Source organism: Pinus tabuliformis, chromosome 1_1 (assembly GCF_031772625.1).
Source record: "Pinus tabuliformis cultivar Carrire ecotype Pingquan chromosome 1_1, CPIR1, whole genome shotgun sequence".
In the NCBI taxonomy this organism is placed as follows: domain Eukaryota; kingdom Viridiplantae; phylum Streptophyta; class Pinopsida; order Pinales; family Pinaceae; genus Pinus; species Pinus tabuliformis.
In genome coordinates, this window is record NC_142297.1 from 807,873,276 (window position 1) to 807,888,746 (window position 15,471).

Consider the following 15,471-nt stretch of genomic DNA (forward strand, 5'->3'; position numbering starts at 1 on the left):
AGAAAGTTATGCTAGAATTAAGGAAACTGAAAAGAAACTGTGTAGGGGGTTCAAGTGGAATAGGCGGGTGGCCACCAATATCCACCTGGATCAATATGAATCCAACTTCCAATGTCCCACAAAGTTTCTGGGATGGGAGAGTGTGAAGAACAAAGAGACACACAAGGGGGATGTGTGGAAGAACCCCCAAATTTTGGGAAAAACACATGGGGGATGGGGTGGGACGACATTGGGGTCCCCTTCTCTAAAAATATAAATATAAAAATAATAATGATATAATACAAACAACGACAATTCATCTCATGCAAATTCATCATTGTGCAATGTAAATACTAAACAATAAAAGCAGTATTAAAAATTTGTAAATGATACAACGGTTGTTCAAATTCATATTTAGTAATGAAATACATTGATTCATAAGCCATAAATGAAACAAAAATACAAAAATAATCATACATTGATTTAAATTCACCACTTTAGAATCTAATTAGTGCCAAGAAAAATAATAGATATTGAAGTCTCAAATAGTAAACTAAATTACTCCAACTAAAAAATAGTAAATAGTGACAAGTCAAAGACTCCATCACTAGAGTCAAAGCTTTGAAAGTTAACAATGGACCATGGACATTGGAAATAAAATGAGCATCAAGGAGTCACAATGAATAAAAAGTAGGGTTTTGATGGAAACATAAACATTAAAGATTATGTAAATTTGTATTATTCCCTTGAGAGAAAGTTGAAAAGCCACATTTAATGCTTATAAGTATTTTTCTCTCTAAGAATGTCATAACGAAGGAGGAAACCATGAGACAATCTTAGAACATGATTCAGAAAATGTAATAATGGAGAAGGAGGCCATAAGACAATCTTAAAACGTGACATTAAGAAATTTTCGATGTTAATTTTTTTAGTTCAATATTCTAATTTTTAAAAGGTTTAGATACTATGCATTCAATCTTATTAATATAAATGTATATCTTATAATCCAAAACAATGCTAAATATATACTATCAAATGTATATTTTATCTTTAGATCTAATGCTATATATTAAATTGTGTAAATTGTAACATAAACTATATTAATTAATCTATTTTTGAATTCTTATGGATAACATTCAATACTTTTATTTTCTTGATCATTTTATATGCCTTATTCAATACTTTTATTTTCTTGATCATTTTATATGCTTATTAAATCTATTTAGTCATATTTATATATACAAATGATATAAGATAAAAAATGATTTTTTTTTTGAGGTGAGGAAGATTTTATTATAAGTGTTAGATACAATTCCAAATAAAAATTCAAAATTTCAATTAGTCATTTATATGCTGCATGACCAGTTTATTTTTTCGAATATGTGATTTTTTATTTAATATAATTAAGTTATTAAAAAATAAATTTTAATCAAATTTTAGAATGAAGAATTAATTTGTTATTAAAACAACATTAATCTGGAGAAGCATAATTTTAAACATAATATTTATGAAAGAAAAATATAATTTTAAACATAATATTTATGAAGGAAAAATATAAAACCAGAAAGTCCAAACCCTGGTTCGGATCATTGTCATAAACATATTACTTTGAAACGGAGGATGGAGACCGTACGTAGCAGAGGTTCCGAACTCCAAAAATGTAACAATGGAATGTCATGAACATCCAGGAAACGAGTCATCGGAAGTCGGACTTGCTTGAGCCTTAGGATTCCAAACGTTGAAGAGGTCGCCGTCGCCTCATTAAAGTTTTAAACGACCCCGCCGCTCAGCGCGCACTGGTCATGACCGAGAGCACCACTAAGCTACCTACGCTTTTAAACGCGGAATAGTAGGTAAAGACTGACAGCACTGACAAACGCGGAGTGTTAGGTAAAGACTGACAGCACTGACAAACGTGGAGTGGTAGCCTGGTTGGTAATGACCGACAGCTTTCTGTTGGAAGGCATTAAAGCCCCTTCTGTTTGCTAGTTTGCAGCTTCAGCTCCGCAATTTCATCGATCTCCCTCGCTATTGCCTCCCTGCGCATCCCATCTTTATTCTCATCTCTCCCTATCCATTCATCGAAATTCCAGTTTCGATGGCACACTCCCCTCACGATTCTTCAGCTGCCGCTACTTCTGGTTCGTCTTCGTATGTCAATTACGATGTGTTTGTGAATTATCCTGGCCCTGCTGTGAAGAAAAAGTTTGGCACCCCTCTATGCCGGCGTCTTATTTCCCATGGATTGCGAGTATTTCTGTCGGAATTGGACGTTGGACACAAAGTTGCTTCTCGAATAGAAGCAGCTATTGGAGTTGCCTCTGTCCACGTTGCGATATTCTCCCAGAATTATGCACAATCGAAAGGGAGCCTTGACGAGCTCGTTCTCATGCTGGAGTCGGAGAGAACCATTGTTCCCGTGTTCTATGGCGTGAAGCCTTCCGATCTGAGGTGCACGGGCATTGATAATGACGGAGCATTCGCTGAAGCCCTGCGCAACCATGAACAAAAGAAGCCACGCACGTCCGTCAACACTATTCAAAATTGGAGAAACGCTCTTTCTCGTACTGCAAATATAAGCGGTTTCTCGCTGGACGCCTGTAACGGGTGAGCATTTCCCAGTGGCTAATCCGTGTTAGTTCTTAATCTAATGGATTCGTTGATGGGATGTTTTTGGTTTTTTGCTTTGCTTTTCCTCTTATATTCTCGATCAATGAATATTCAGGGACCAAAACAAACTCTTGGATATGGTTGTGCAAACAGTGGTGAGGAAGGTTCCCAAAACACCGTTGGATGTGGCAAAATATCCAATCGGTTTGGCAGAAAAAATGGAAGACTTCGAAAAGTCAGTGCTATCAGAGAAGCAGGAGGAGCACTCTGAAGGCAAAGTTGTGGGGATCGTGGGCCCCGGGGGAGTTGGAAAGACCACGTTGGCCAAGCAATTTTTCAACTGTAATAGGTCAGACTACAGCGGTTCAGCTTTTATATTTGATGTGAGAGAGAATGCTCGCAAAACGTCTCTGAATTATTTGCAGAACAAACTTATTAAGGATTTGAAACCTATAAATCCTAAAAATGAGAGTGCTGAAGGAGAAGTAGAGATTATTAAGGACTTGAAACATATAAATACCAAAATTGAGAGTGCCGAAGGAGGTGGTGTAGAGACTCTAAAAAAAATTCTCACAGCTTGTCACGCGCTCATAATATTAGATGATGTTGATCATCCCAATCAACTAAATGCCTTATTGCCAATCAGGGATAGGGTTGATGGGCTTAACCCTGAAAGCTTAATTTTGATTACCTCTCGCGACAAGGGTGTCCTCACAAGGGTAGGAGTAAAAGAGTCGTCAATATATCGACTAGAGGGCCTCAATAGATCACAGTCCCGAGAGCTTTTCTGTTTCCATGCCTTCTCTCAGCCATATCCACCACAGGAATTTAAAGGTCTGGTAGATGAGTTTTTATGGGTCTGCGATGGTTTGCCCTTGTGTTTGAAAGTGTTAGGATCTCTTCTCTACGGTGTAAATGACAAATTGTACTGGAAAAAGCAATTGGATAAACTATGGCCTACTGAAATACACAACAGGCTTAGAATTAGTTATGATTCACTCGACCATGAGGAGCAACAGATCTTTTTAGATATTGCTTGTTTTTTTATAGGAAAAGACAAGGATACAGCCTTAAGAATATGGGATGGATCAGGCTGGAAAAGTTTGGTGGCTCTTAGGGGTCTAGAAAACAAGTGCCTTGTCGAGGTAGACAGTGAAAACAAAATAAGAATGCACGATCACCTGCGAGACTTGGCAAGAAATATTGCTGAGCGAAAATCCATGCCTCCTCGTCTTTGGCATCCCATAGAGGACCTTCAAGCTTTTCGTGATTTGTTGGAGCGAACATCATCAAGAAATGCATCAATCACGCCAACCTTTGAATGTGTCAGTAACGTTCGAGATTTTTTATTCAGAGTAATCTGGCACAGGCCGCACTATAATTGTTCATTGTTTCTGAAGGACGTACAGGTAAAGTCCACCGAAGTTCGGGGAATTAAGATGTCTCCTTGGTCCACCCTTGAAGATACTGGCGATGAGAGATTATCGTCAGTGAACAAAAGTTCCAGTCATGAGGTGTTCGGAATCAGTAAATTGCAACTTCTTGAAGCTGAAGGGGAATTTGTGGAAACCATATTGACCTGCGTGCGGTCACCACAGCTCATATGGCTCCGTTGGAATGAATGTCCTCACTCTTCCTGGCTTCATGGATTCCAATGCGCGACCTCAGAGTTTTAGAAGTGGCTGGGAGAAACCTGAAAAAATTGTGGGAACGTGAATATCAGGTATTTATATATATATATTCATGTTTAGATGCAGTAATTTGCAAATGGTAATCATGCTATTTTAATCTTGCTTATGATTGAAATGTGAAAATTGTAGGCACCTCTGCAGTTGCGAGAGTTGACAATTTATGCTCCACTTTCAGAGTTTCCAAAGTCAGTAGCGCGGTTGAAGTACTTGGAAAAGATTGTTTTGAATCAAACAGAGGTCGAGGGGACGCATTTAACAACCCTACCAGAGGAATTTGGTTGTCTACGGTCCTTGAAACATCTAGAGTTAAAATGGTGCCACAAATTGCAGAATCTTCCATGTTCATTTGGTAATCTAATAAATCTCCAGCTGTGTGATCTGTCTTACTGCAAAACATTGAAGATGCTTCCTGAATCCTTTGGAAAATTGACAAATCTCCACCATATGGATTTGTCGATGTGTGAAAGTTTGGAAATACTCCCATTCTCCTTTGAGAATTTAACAAACCTCCAGCGGATAGATCTGTCTTATTGCAAAAGGTTGAAGATGCTTCCCGATTCAGTTGGAAATTTGATAAATCTCCAGCACATCAGTATGCGGATGTGTGAAAGTTTGGAGCCGCTAACAAATTCCATGGGGAGCTTAACAAATCTCCAATACATGGACTTAAGTTGGTGCAAAAGTTTGAAGTTGCTTCCAGAATCCTTGGGGAATTTAATGCAACTTAAACATATGCATTTGAAGGGTTGCTGCAATTTGACCATTTCCAACCGATCACTTGGAAATATCACCACGCTTCAATGCTTAGACCTAGAAGGTTGTCTTCAAATGGCAAAGTTGCCTCCCCAAATTGGGCGTCAACGGTCTTTGCAAAGATTAAATTTGTCGGGGACAGAGATAAAAGAGATGCGGAACGATGTTGGACACCTAACCAGTTTAGAAGTTCTGAGTTTAGGATCCCATTTGTTGAAAATGCTGCCACATTCTCTCGGTAACCTCACCAGTTTGAAGGAATTGGTGCTCCATGAATGCAAGCAATTGCAATGTTTGCCTGATTCCGTTGGACTGCTGACTCGGTTGGCAGAGTTGAACATAGTGAAATGTGGAATACAGTACTTACCATCAGCTGTCATGAAGTTGAACAGTCTTAAAATTTTAAGGGTACATTATTGCCCTTTACGCGAACTGCCATTTAGCGAGGTCGAAGAGTCCAGAGGCCATGAAAGAGCATGGAGTGAACTGCATAACAAAGGCATGATTCAGCTCAGGGAGTTAGAGCTGTACCGCGTAGAAATTTCAGAGGTATTCTTCCCTGAAGGTGTTTGCCGGAACCTTCAGGATCTCACCATCGTGTCTTGTAACGATCTGGTGGAGGTTGGAGCATTGCCAAGAACACTTGTAACTCTCGACCTAAGGTATTGTAGTGCACTGAAGAAAATAGGAGGGCTCGATGGTCTTCCAAGCCTCGAAAAGCTGGACATGAGGGGGTGTATTAATATACAACTAGAGGAGCTGCCAGGTGTTACAAAAACTTTAAAATATCTGAAGGAAGTATGGACCCCACTTCAGGAGAGTGAGGAGGAGACGGAGACAGAGCGGCAGACGGAGTGTGCTTTACTGGAGAGGAAATGGCTGAAGATATTTTGCGAGGATGAAGAAATTTTACAAATTCAGGAAAGGACCTCTTTTCCCGCCTCTGCATAGTCTCTTTAAAACAAAACATTATTGTTCAGTGTGTCACACTGTTTTATTTATTTATTTGGGAGCAGGTCAGGGCCGGTTCACAGTGTGTCACACTGTTTTATTTATTTATTTGGGAGCAGGTCAGGGCCGGTTCACAGTGTGTCACACTGTTTTATTTATTTATTTGGGAGCAGGTCAGGGCCGGTTCACAGTGTGTCACACTGTTTTATTTATTTATTTTGGAGTAGGTAGGGCCGGTTCACACTGTGTCACTCTGTTTTATTTATTTATTTGGGAGTAGGTCAGGGGCGGCATACCATGGGGCTAATCTCATGTTCAATGTTCAAAGTGGTTTCCAGGTTCAATCTCTTTCATGTTCAAAGCGGCTTTACTTATTGCTTTTTGGTTTCTTCTAGAATAGCACTAAATGTCTTTCTTGATTTTACTCCGTGATTGCGTTTGATTATATCTTTATATGCGGACGGATCTCTTCGTGTGGAATGCTATGAATGAAAGGAATGCAATTGCTAGTAAATTGTTACTATTGAATGCTATGAATGAAAGGAATGCAATTGCTAGTAAATTGTTACTATTGAATGCTATGAATGAAAGGAATGCAATTGTTAGTAAATTGTTACTGTATGAGTTTGGTAGATAATTGGCGATTGCATTTGATTATATCCTTATATGCGGACCCCTTAGTGTTGAATGCTATGAATGAAAGGAATGCAATTGCTAGTAAATTGTTACTGTTATTAACAAATTTTGAGGTTTGTAGATAATTGATGTGCTTATCTCTTCTATGTTATAAATGAAAGAAATGTAATCGTTACTAAATTGTCATAATTGTTAGTATTTTGAGGTTGGCACATAATTGATATTTGGTAAACAATATTGATACTATGTTATAAGTTGCAGTGAGAATATTCGATTAGTGGTAAGTTTTAAATATTGGCGGTGGCTTTTACACCACATATAAGTATTTCATAAATGCCATAATAAGAAGATGCAATGTGTCATGATTTTCTTTGATGTCAGATGTCATATTATGCTTGGTGCCTTCCTTTGTTTGGGTTTTTGTATATCATATTATCCTCTTGCATGTTATTTGGTCCTTGCTAAGCCAATGTTGGTCCTTCGTGTTTGGATTCTCTTTGCTCATGGGAAGAAGACGTATGGATTGTCATCTATATTTTTTGTTTCATGATCTTTGGCTCCATCCCGTATATCTTTTAGACTTTTTCAACAACCTGGCTGGTTTTTTGCTTCAAACTATGGTTTCTGGTGAGACTTGGCTGATCTCTTCATTGAGGTTTTGGATTCTACAGATCATATGGAAAATGTATTGGCATTGTTTTTGTTTAATAGAAGTTACCAATGTTTTTTTCTTTTGAAAAAATCTATTTCATAAATTTCATAAATGAAACGGTTACAACATTTCTCCAGATACTCGAATCCACGCATTTAGGGAAACAAATTGTTCACCAAACTACTCGAGCTAAGATCCTTTAACAACATTGTGAAAAATGTTGTGCATAGAAAGCCTTCTTATTTATTTAGCTACTTAGCCATGTCAAATCTAAACAACTCCTATCTAAATGAAGCAAATAAGTTAGATTGAATTATATAAATTGGAAGTAATGCACACTTTGTTGAAATGATACAATATATGGGAATTATGAGGGGAAGTGAAGCTAAACTAGTTGCACTTACTACCTTAGTACAAGATTCGAAGAAAAGGGAAATGTTTTCTTGAGAATGCTTGTGAAAGAAATTATATTTCCCCATATAAGAAAATGTAAGACATAAGTGAGACATGGGAGGCTTTAAAGAGTTTGTAGGAAATGGTAAATACAAATGGAGTTGTACTTTTGAAGAGCAAGTTTCTTTTAAATAAAATGGAAGAAAATGAAAAAAAATAATCATTATCTATTTAGAATTAAATATTTAAAAGATAAATTGGGTGACATTGATGAGGAAATAACATATAATGATCTATTTATTGTAACATTAAATGGTATGTTGCAAGAATATTAAGTATTTATCACTACTCTTGTAGAGAGAGAGAGCACCTTAGTTTGATGAGTTACCTTTATACAAGAAAAAGTAGTGTTGACAACAAATTTCAAATTTCAAATTTCAAATTTGGTTTTTATGGTTAAAAGCAAGTAAGCATACAAGGAAAGCCATAGGTAAAGTATAAATGATGAAAACTTTACGTAGTTTCATCAAAGATATCTATTAGTTTTAAGAAGAATGATGCATGTAACTATTGTGGCATGTACATAATGGTACATGTCCAAATATAGAAAATAAGAAAACAACTTTGTTAGTAGAGAAGTGAAGGTAAGTGATGACCACAAAAGTCTAAAGTTGTTTGTTTTAGATGTAGCCCTATTAGCAAAAATAGATGATTGTAATGCATTGTTTATAGACACAAGAATTTATTAATATAATTTGTAATAGAGAGTGGTTTAAAACCCAACATGAGAAAACTATTCATGAGATAATAAATATTGGTGATGAATATATTTCATGAAATAAAATGTTATGAAGCTTTTGCCTTAAAGATGACAAGAAAACAATAATTCCATCCACTTCTAGGTGGAAACCTCCTTTTACAATGAATACATTGTATAAGACAAGATTTGATAATTTAAAGACTACATTTCCTTTATTGTGTATATATAGGAGACAAATGGTACAAGTATAACGAAATGGTACAATGGAAGGTTATAATCGACATAACAATATAGAAATGGAAATGTAATAACTCAACATTTAGGGCTTAATAAGGGTTTTAAGGTTAACATAGGGCTTATATAAGGCTTAACACCCCCCCCCCCCCCCCTTCAAACAAGTGTTGTCCTCAACACTTGACCAATTGTGGGTGTTTCTATATGACTCATATTTTCATGTCATCTCTTCCATTCGGGTAGGTTCTTCCTTTTAATGAGGTACTCATCAATTGCTTAATTTCTCAGTGGCTTAATCCTTGTTTCCAGGATTATTTTTCGTTCTAGTATGGTTTTCCTCTTTTCATTAATCTCTGGTAAAATAGCTTCGATTGAAATATTGTCATTGATTATGTTGGGTATGTGTTATATTCTTTGCACAACTAAACCCATGTTTTTTTATGATGTGCCAAGTGCAACGGGAGGGGGGGCTAGGGGGTTGCAAGGGGGCGACAATGCCCCCTGCCGAGGGGGTTTATAGGGGTCTACTGCCCCCATGCACGGGGTTTGGGCTAACACCACATTTTTTTGGGTGGACCCACTAATGGTTCATTGACCCCCATTTTTTTGGCATGGTTTTATGTATGATAATTTTTCTCATGGTATTTTGTAGATCCGGTTAAGGGAACTACAATTATGTTCTAATTGAGGGTTAATGGATTAGGGGTTTAATGAATGTTTCAACATATATACAATGTATTGTAACATTGAAATGAATATAATGAAAAATCAATATGGGTTTCTTGGTTTTGGGTTCCAGGACAAAATCTATATTTCTATGTTCTCACCATTGTATATTTTTTATTTTTTTAAGAATTCATTTGCAGATTTTATTTGTACAGGGTGAAAATCTTTATTTGGTATCAAAGTAGTTTTGGCTACAAGGGGATGCCTTTGCAGTTGAGGGGTTTTTCTCTTTGGCCTATGGTAGGCCCTGTTACAGTGGGAGATATGTTGGATCGATTCTTGTGGTGAAAGGAAACGACAAACACTGGAATGATAAAGATTGAGAAATTCAATGGACAAAGTTTTGCGCTGTGGAAGCTTAAGATGGAGGATTTGTTAGTGGATAGAGCTCAACGATTTCTATAGATCCAGGTATGACACCAACAAGAATGTCAATAGAAGACTAGATGAAGTTGGATTGGAAGGAAAAGAGAAAAATACAATTCTATCTCTCATATTCAATATTGTTGAATGTGTCAAGGGAAGCTATGAAAAATGATTTGTGGGAGAAATTAGGGGCTTTGTATCAATTTAAGTCTTTGGTGAACAAATTGTTCCTATGGAAAAACTTGTATAACCTAAGGATGAAGGATGGAGACTCGGTGATAGAGCATATGAATGCCTTCGTTACTATGGTAAATCAATTGTTATATGTTAAAATTTCATGTGAAGATAAGTGCATTTGTCTATTGTGTTCTCTACAAGACTCATAGGATAGTCTGGTTGTTGCCATAAGAAGTAATACAACTACCTCAAAATTTGTTATGAAACCAGCTCACAAAAAGATAGAAAAGATAGATCAGCGCCTTAGAATTCAACCTCTTCGAGGGGGCAACCTCCTTTACATTACACAAATGAATGATTCCTTGATGATACAAATGAAAAGACCTCCTTTCTATATATAAGAGTCTAAGGGGTTATAATATAATCAGAGCCGACATAACAATAATAATGTAAGGGCACAATAATAACAATAGTGAGTTTCTATGGGGAACAATAGTAACAATATGGGCACTACATGGGTACATCAATATAATAAGGGGGTTGTACTAATAACAATAAGGGGTTACAATAGTGGTATAGGGGCCTAACAAAATTTGATGAAATAGTCTCATCCTTATTTTTGGAGGAGATGAGGCAGAAAAACATGGAGGGCTAGAATGGAGATTCCTTGTCTATAAGGGGACACTCTAAGAGTAGAAATAGAAATAAATCCTGAAGTGGGAGATATAAATCTATAAGGAGAGCTAAACCTCCAGGAAAATTTGTAAAGACATGCTAGAAATACAAAAAAGAAAGGCACTACAAGAAATAATGTGGATCTAAAACTCTTGAGAAAGGAAATAGATTTGATAGTGCTCCTTTTGTAGAGGTGAAACCACCTTAGATGAAGGTGGAAGTATGTACTTCGATTCTTCAAGTATACATGTGGATCATGAGGCACGGTTGATTGATCCAGATGCATCCTTTCATATGAATCCCCATAGGGAGTGGTTCTGTGAGTACGATAAATATGATGGTGGTGATGTCTTCCTAGGTGATGACAGGAAGTCCAAAATTCTAGGACAAGGAAAAGTCAAGTTGAAGTTGATAGGTGGAAGGATTAGACTACTACATGGTGTTTCACACATTCCAAGATTTTCCAGAAACCTAATTTCTGTAAGTAAGATGGATGATGCAGGTTTAAAAACGTTGTGCGATAAAAATACCTACAAGATGGTTCGAGGAGCACTGGTATTAATGAGGGGAGTTCAAATCAAAAACTCTTTACAAGATTATGGGAAACCCCGTTATTAATGGGTGCAATAGTTATGTGGTTCCTCAAAGTGGAGCAGAAAATCTTGTAGTCTCTAGAGAAAATACTATGTTGTGGCATCAAAGACTGGGACACATTGGAGAGAAGGGCCTTTGAATACTACATGGTAATGGGATGGTAGAAGGTATCTCTAATTTTTCTCTGGATTTTGATTTCTATGAAAATTGTGTATATGGGAAACAAAATCAGGTGAGCTTTTCCTCTGGTGCTAAGATGATAAAAGGAATAGTATAGCTTGTTCACAATGATGTGTTTGGACTGGTGTCACTTCCATCACTAGGTAAATATGTATATTGTTTCATTTATAGATGATTTGTCAAGAAATACATAGATATATTTCCTTGGAAAGAATTCTGAAGTCTTTTACACATTTAAAGAATTTACATTAGAGGAAATTTCATTCTAAATGTGGCCTCGTAAGGAAAAAAAATAAAAATAGTTAAAATAATTAAATAAGAGTTATGAATTTTAGAGGGAAACGAAAAAAACTACTTTTTTCAATTGTATTTTTTGCTTATCTCCTTATAGGTTTACTCAAATTTCAAGTGTAAACACTCGTTGGATGTGGAATTAAATTTTGCATCCAATGAGTACTCATTATGCATGCTTTTGAGAAGACCCAAATTGATAAAAAATGAAAATACATAAAAAAAAAACGTGTTGAACACGTTTTTTAATGTATCTTCAATTTGTTTTATCAATGTTGGTCTTATCAAAAGTATGCATGATGGGTACTCGTTGGATGCATAATTTAATTCCGCATCCAATGAGTGTCTACACATGAAATTTGAGTAAACCTATAAGGAGATAAACCAAAAATACAATTAAGAAAATAGTTTTTCTTCTTTTCCATCCAAAATATTTACATGTATCTCTTTTTAAATTAAAAGAATTTTGATTGGTTTACATATTATGACATGGAAATTATGTGAAAATTTCATGGGCATTTTTAGGCTAAATTTTCTCTAATGAGGATATGGTGGAAAATCAATTAGAGAAGAAATTAAGGTGTTGAGAACAGATAATGATGGAGAGTTCTTCAAGAATGAATTCAAAGAGTTATGTAAGAAGTGTGGTATAGCACGACAGAAGATTATTCCATACACACCTCAACATAATGGAGTTGCAGACATAATGAACAAGATTTTGATGGCAAAGGCGAGTATGCTCAGTGGCGTCAGGTTAGGATAGGAATTCTGGGTAGAGGTAGTGGATACTGCATGTTACATGTTTAATATATCATCTTCATTAGCGTTAGAGGATAAGATTCCACACGAGATATGGACTGGTAAAAAACCTTCTCTCTCACATCGTAAGGTATTTGGCTGTGATGCATATGTACATGTTCTAATGGAGAAAATAACCAACTTTCATAGTAAGTATGAAAGGTGCAACTTTATTGGGTATAAAAATGGTTTAAAATGTTACAAGTTTTGTGACCTAAAAATAAAGAAGGTAGTGTATAATCAAGATGTGGTGATTAGATAAGTGAAGTATGTCATGAAAAATGAAGTCCTACAAAGGGAAAGGGAACTAGATAAGATAGAGTTTGAATTGAAGGATGAAGATTCAAACTCCACAAAAGAATGCGAGCTAGAAGAAGAAGAACCACATACTCTGGTTTAGAGGAGATCAATTTGAGAAAGAAGCTAGGAAAAAAGGTATGATCCATTTGATTTCCATTCAAATTTTGTTTTATCTATTACTGATGATGATCCCAAAATTTTTAGGGAGGATGTGGAGTTAGAGGATGGCATACTTTGGAAAAAGGCCATGGTTTAAGAAATGACAACTTTGGACAAGAATGAGGCTTGGGATCTAGTGGAGTTTTCATCTAGAAGGAAATCCATTAGAAAGAAATAGGTGCTTAAGAAGATGATAAATACAAAAGGAGAAGTGGAGAAAAAGAAAGCTAGTTTGGTAGCGAAAGGTTATTTCCATGTGTCAAGAATTGATTTTGGTGATACTTTTTCTCCTATTTCCAAGTTAGCTTCAACTAGATTACTTTTATATATTGTTTCTGCTTTGGTTTTGAGGTAGAACAGATGGATTTGAAAACAACATTCCTTCATGGGGATCTGGAAGAAGAGATCTACATGAAGCAACCATAAGGCTTTGCAGTGAAGGGTAAGAAAGAACTGGTATGTAGGTTAAAAATGACTCTGTATTGGTTAAAGCAGTCACCAAGGTTGTGGTATCAAAAATTTGATACGTATATGCAGGGACTTGGCTTCATAAGGAGAAACAAGATCATTGTGTGTATTTTAAATTAATTAGTGATTGTGTTATTTATTTGGTCTTGTTTCTAGATGATATAATGTCGATTGGAAATGATAGAGAAACTATCCACGATGTGAAAGCCTAATTTTCCTTTAAATTCGACATGAATAATATTGGTGTTGTAAACTTTATTTTGGGCATGGAAATTAAACATGATATAGAAAAGAGGAAGCTTTTGTTAAACCATAGGAAGTATGTCGAGACAATATTGTAGAGGTTTAATATGTAGGATAGTAAACCATTGAAGGTTCATATTCTTGTAGGTGCAAAGTTATCTCCAAAATAGTGTCCCAAGACATAGGAAGAGGAAAAGGCATGTCTTGTGTTCCATAAGTGAGTGCGGTCGGTAGTTTGAGGTATGCAATGGTATGTATCAGACTAGAAATTGCACATGCAATGGGAGTATTGAGTAGGTTTGTGTGAAAACAAAGTAAGGAGCATTGAACAACACTAAAGTTGGTTTTCAGGTACTTGCATGGCACTACTGATTATGGTTTGTACTACCAAGGAAAACCAACATTAGAAAGCGTTGGAAATATGTGACTTTGTTGATGCAGACTTGACTGTAGATATGGATAAAAGAATATCTATAAGTGGGTATGTGTTTAACCTATTTTGAGAAGCAATCAATTGGATGAGCAAGTGACAATTTGTAGTGGTATTTTCAGCTACATAGGTGGAATACATAGCAGCCACTCATGCAAACAAGGAAGAAGTTTGGTTACATAGATTGTGTTTAGGTATGGGGTTCGTACAACGAGCTATAATGATAGATTGTGATAGCGAAACTGTAATTTTCTTGGAAAATAAACCTTCTTATCATTCAAAGACAAAGCATATTGATGTTCAGTATCACTTTGTGAGGGATATGGTTGAAGACAAGAAGGTGTTTTTGTTAAAGGTGGACACTTTGAAGAATTTTACAAATGCATTGACAAAGTCTGTGAGCACTACGAAGTTTTCTTGGTGTAGAGAAACAATGGGTGTTGCAGCCTTGGTCTAGTGATTATGCATTCATGTGCCCCCCTATGTGCAAAGAAAACAACAAGTGGGATAATGTTGAGTATGTGTTATATTCTTTGCACTGCTAGCCCCATGTGTTGTTGTGTTGCGCCGGGTATAGCGGGGGCATTGGGGAGGTAGCCAACATGCATGGGGTTCGAGGAAACACCCTAACTTTTTTTTGGGCAGACTGACTCATGGTGGGGCTGACCCAGCCATGGTTTTGTGCTTGTGCGTGGTTTCCAAATGATGGTTTTGCCCATGGTATTTTGTAAATCCATTTAAGGGAAGTAGAATTATGTTCTAATCCAAGGTTAATGGATTAGAGGTTTAATAAATGCTTTGACATGTATAAAATCTATTGTAACATTGAAAGGAATAAAATGAAAAATCAATATCGTTTTATCGGTTTTGGGTTCCAGGAAAAAATCTCTGTGTATATTTTTCTATTCTTGCCATTGCATATTTTTAATTTTTTTAAGAATTCATTTGCATGTATTATTTGTATAGGGTTAAAACCTTCAGATTATCTTCTATAAGCAAGAAACATGGAAGAGTGGATGTACACATGAAGATGGAGACAACTCCAATTTATGAGCCATACTTCTAATCCTTTACAACACCTTATAGACACCATAATACCTTGGTGTTAATTTGTTGTCCTTCTTTTATTGCTTAAGGGACATCTATATATATGGTTGTAGTTTCATAAATATTTAATACCACACATCGAAGTCCCTTTCATTGTGATGTTGATCGAGTTATTGTTTCATCCTAATTTGTGATATAACCAAGTTGTCTTTCAATATTTTGATAACCTCTTATTGGTGCCCTATGTGGTCCTCCACTACCTCAACCTTTATAGTCTTTTTGAAGGATGAGGTAATGAATGGAGGATGATATCTATAAAGTGCATTAAATGGGGACATTTTCAATGAAGTATGGAAGG

General features: G+C 36.2%; 2 protein-coding genes across 2 annotated transcripts; both read left to right on the plus strand.

Annotated features, from left to right (window-relative positions):
* Positions 1 to 1,938: 1,938 nt before the first annotated feature.
* LOC149216478 (disease resistance protein RPV1-like) lies at positions 1,939 to 4,545 on the plus strand. Its single transcript, XM_089392793.1, has 3 exons — positions 1,939 to 2,586; positions 2,705 to 4,312; positions 4,410 to 4,545. Exons 1-2 carry the CDS (start codon positions 2,078 to 2,080, stop codon positions 4,263 to 4,265), a joined length of 2,070 nt encoding a protein of 689 aa, XP_089248919.1. The 5' UTR covers positions 1,939 to 2,077; the 3' UTR covers positions 4,266 to 4,312; positions 4,410 to 4,545.
* LOC149216479 (uncharacterized) lies at positions 4,410 to 6,781 on the plus strand. The gene has a single exon (XM_089392794.1). It carries the CDS (start codon positions 4,683 to 4,685, stop codon positions 5,982 to 5,984), a length of 1,302 nt encoding a protein of 433 aa, XP_089248920.1. The 5' UTR covers positions 4,410 to 4,682; the 3' UTR covers positions 5,985 to 6,781.
* The last annotated feature ends 8,690 nt before the right edge of the window (positions 6,782 to 15,471 follow it).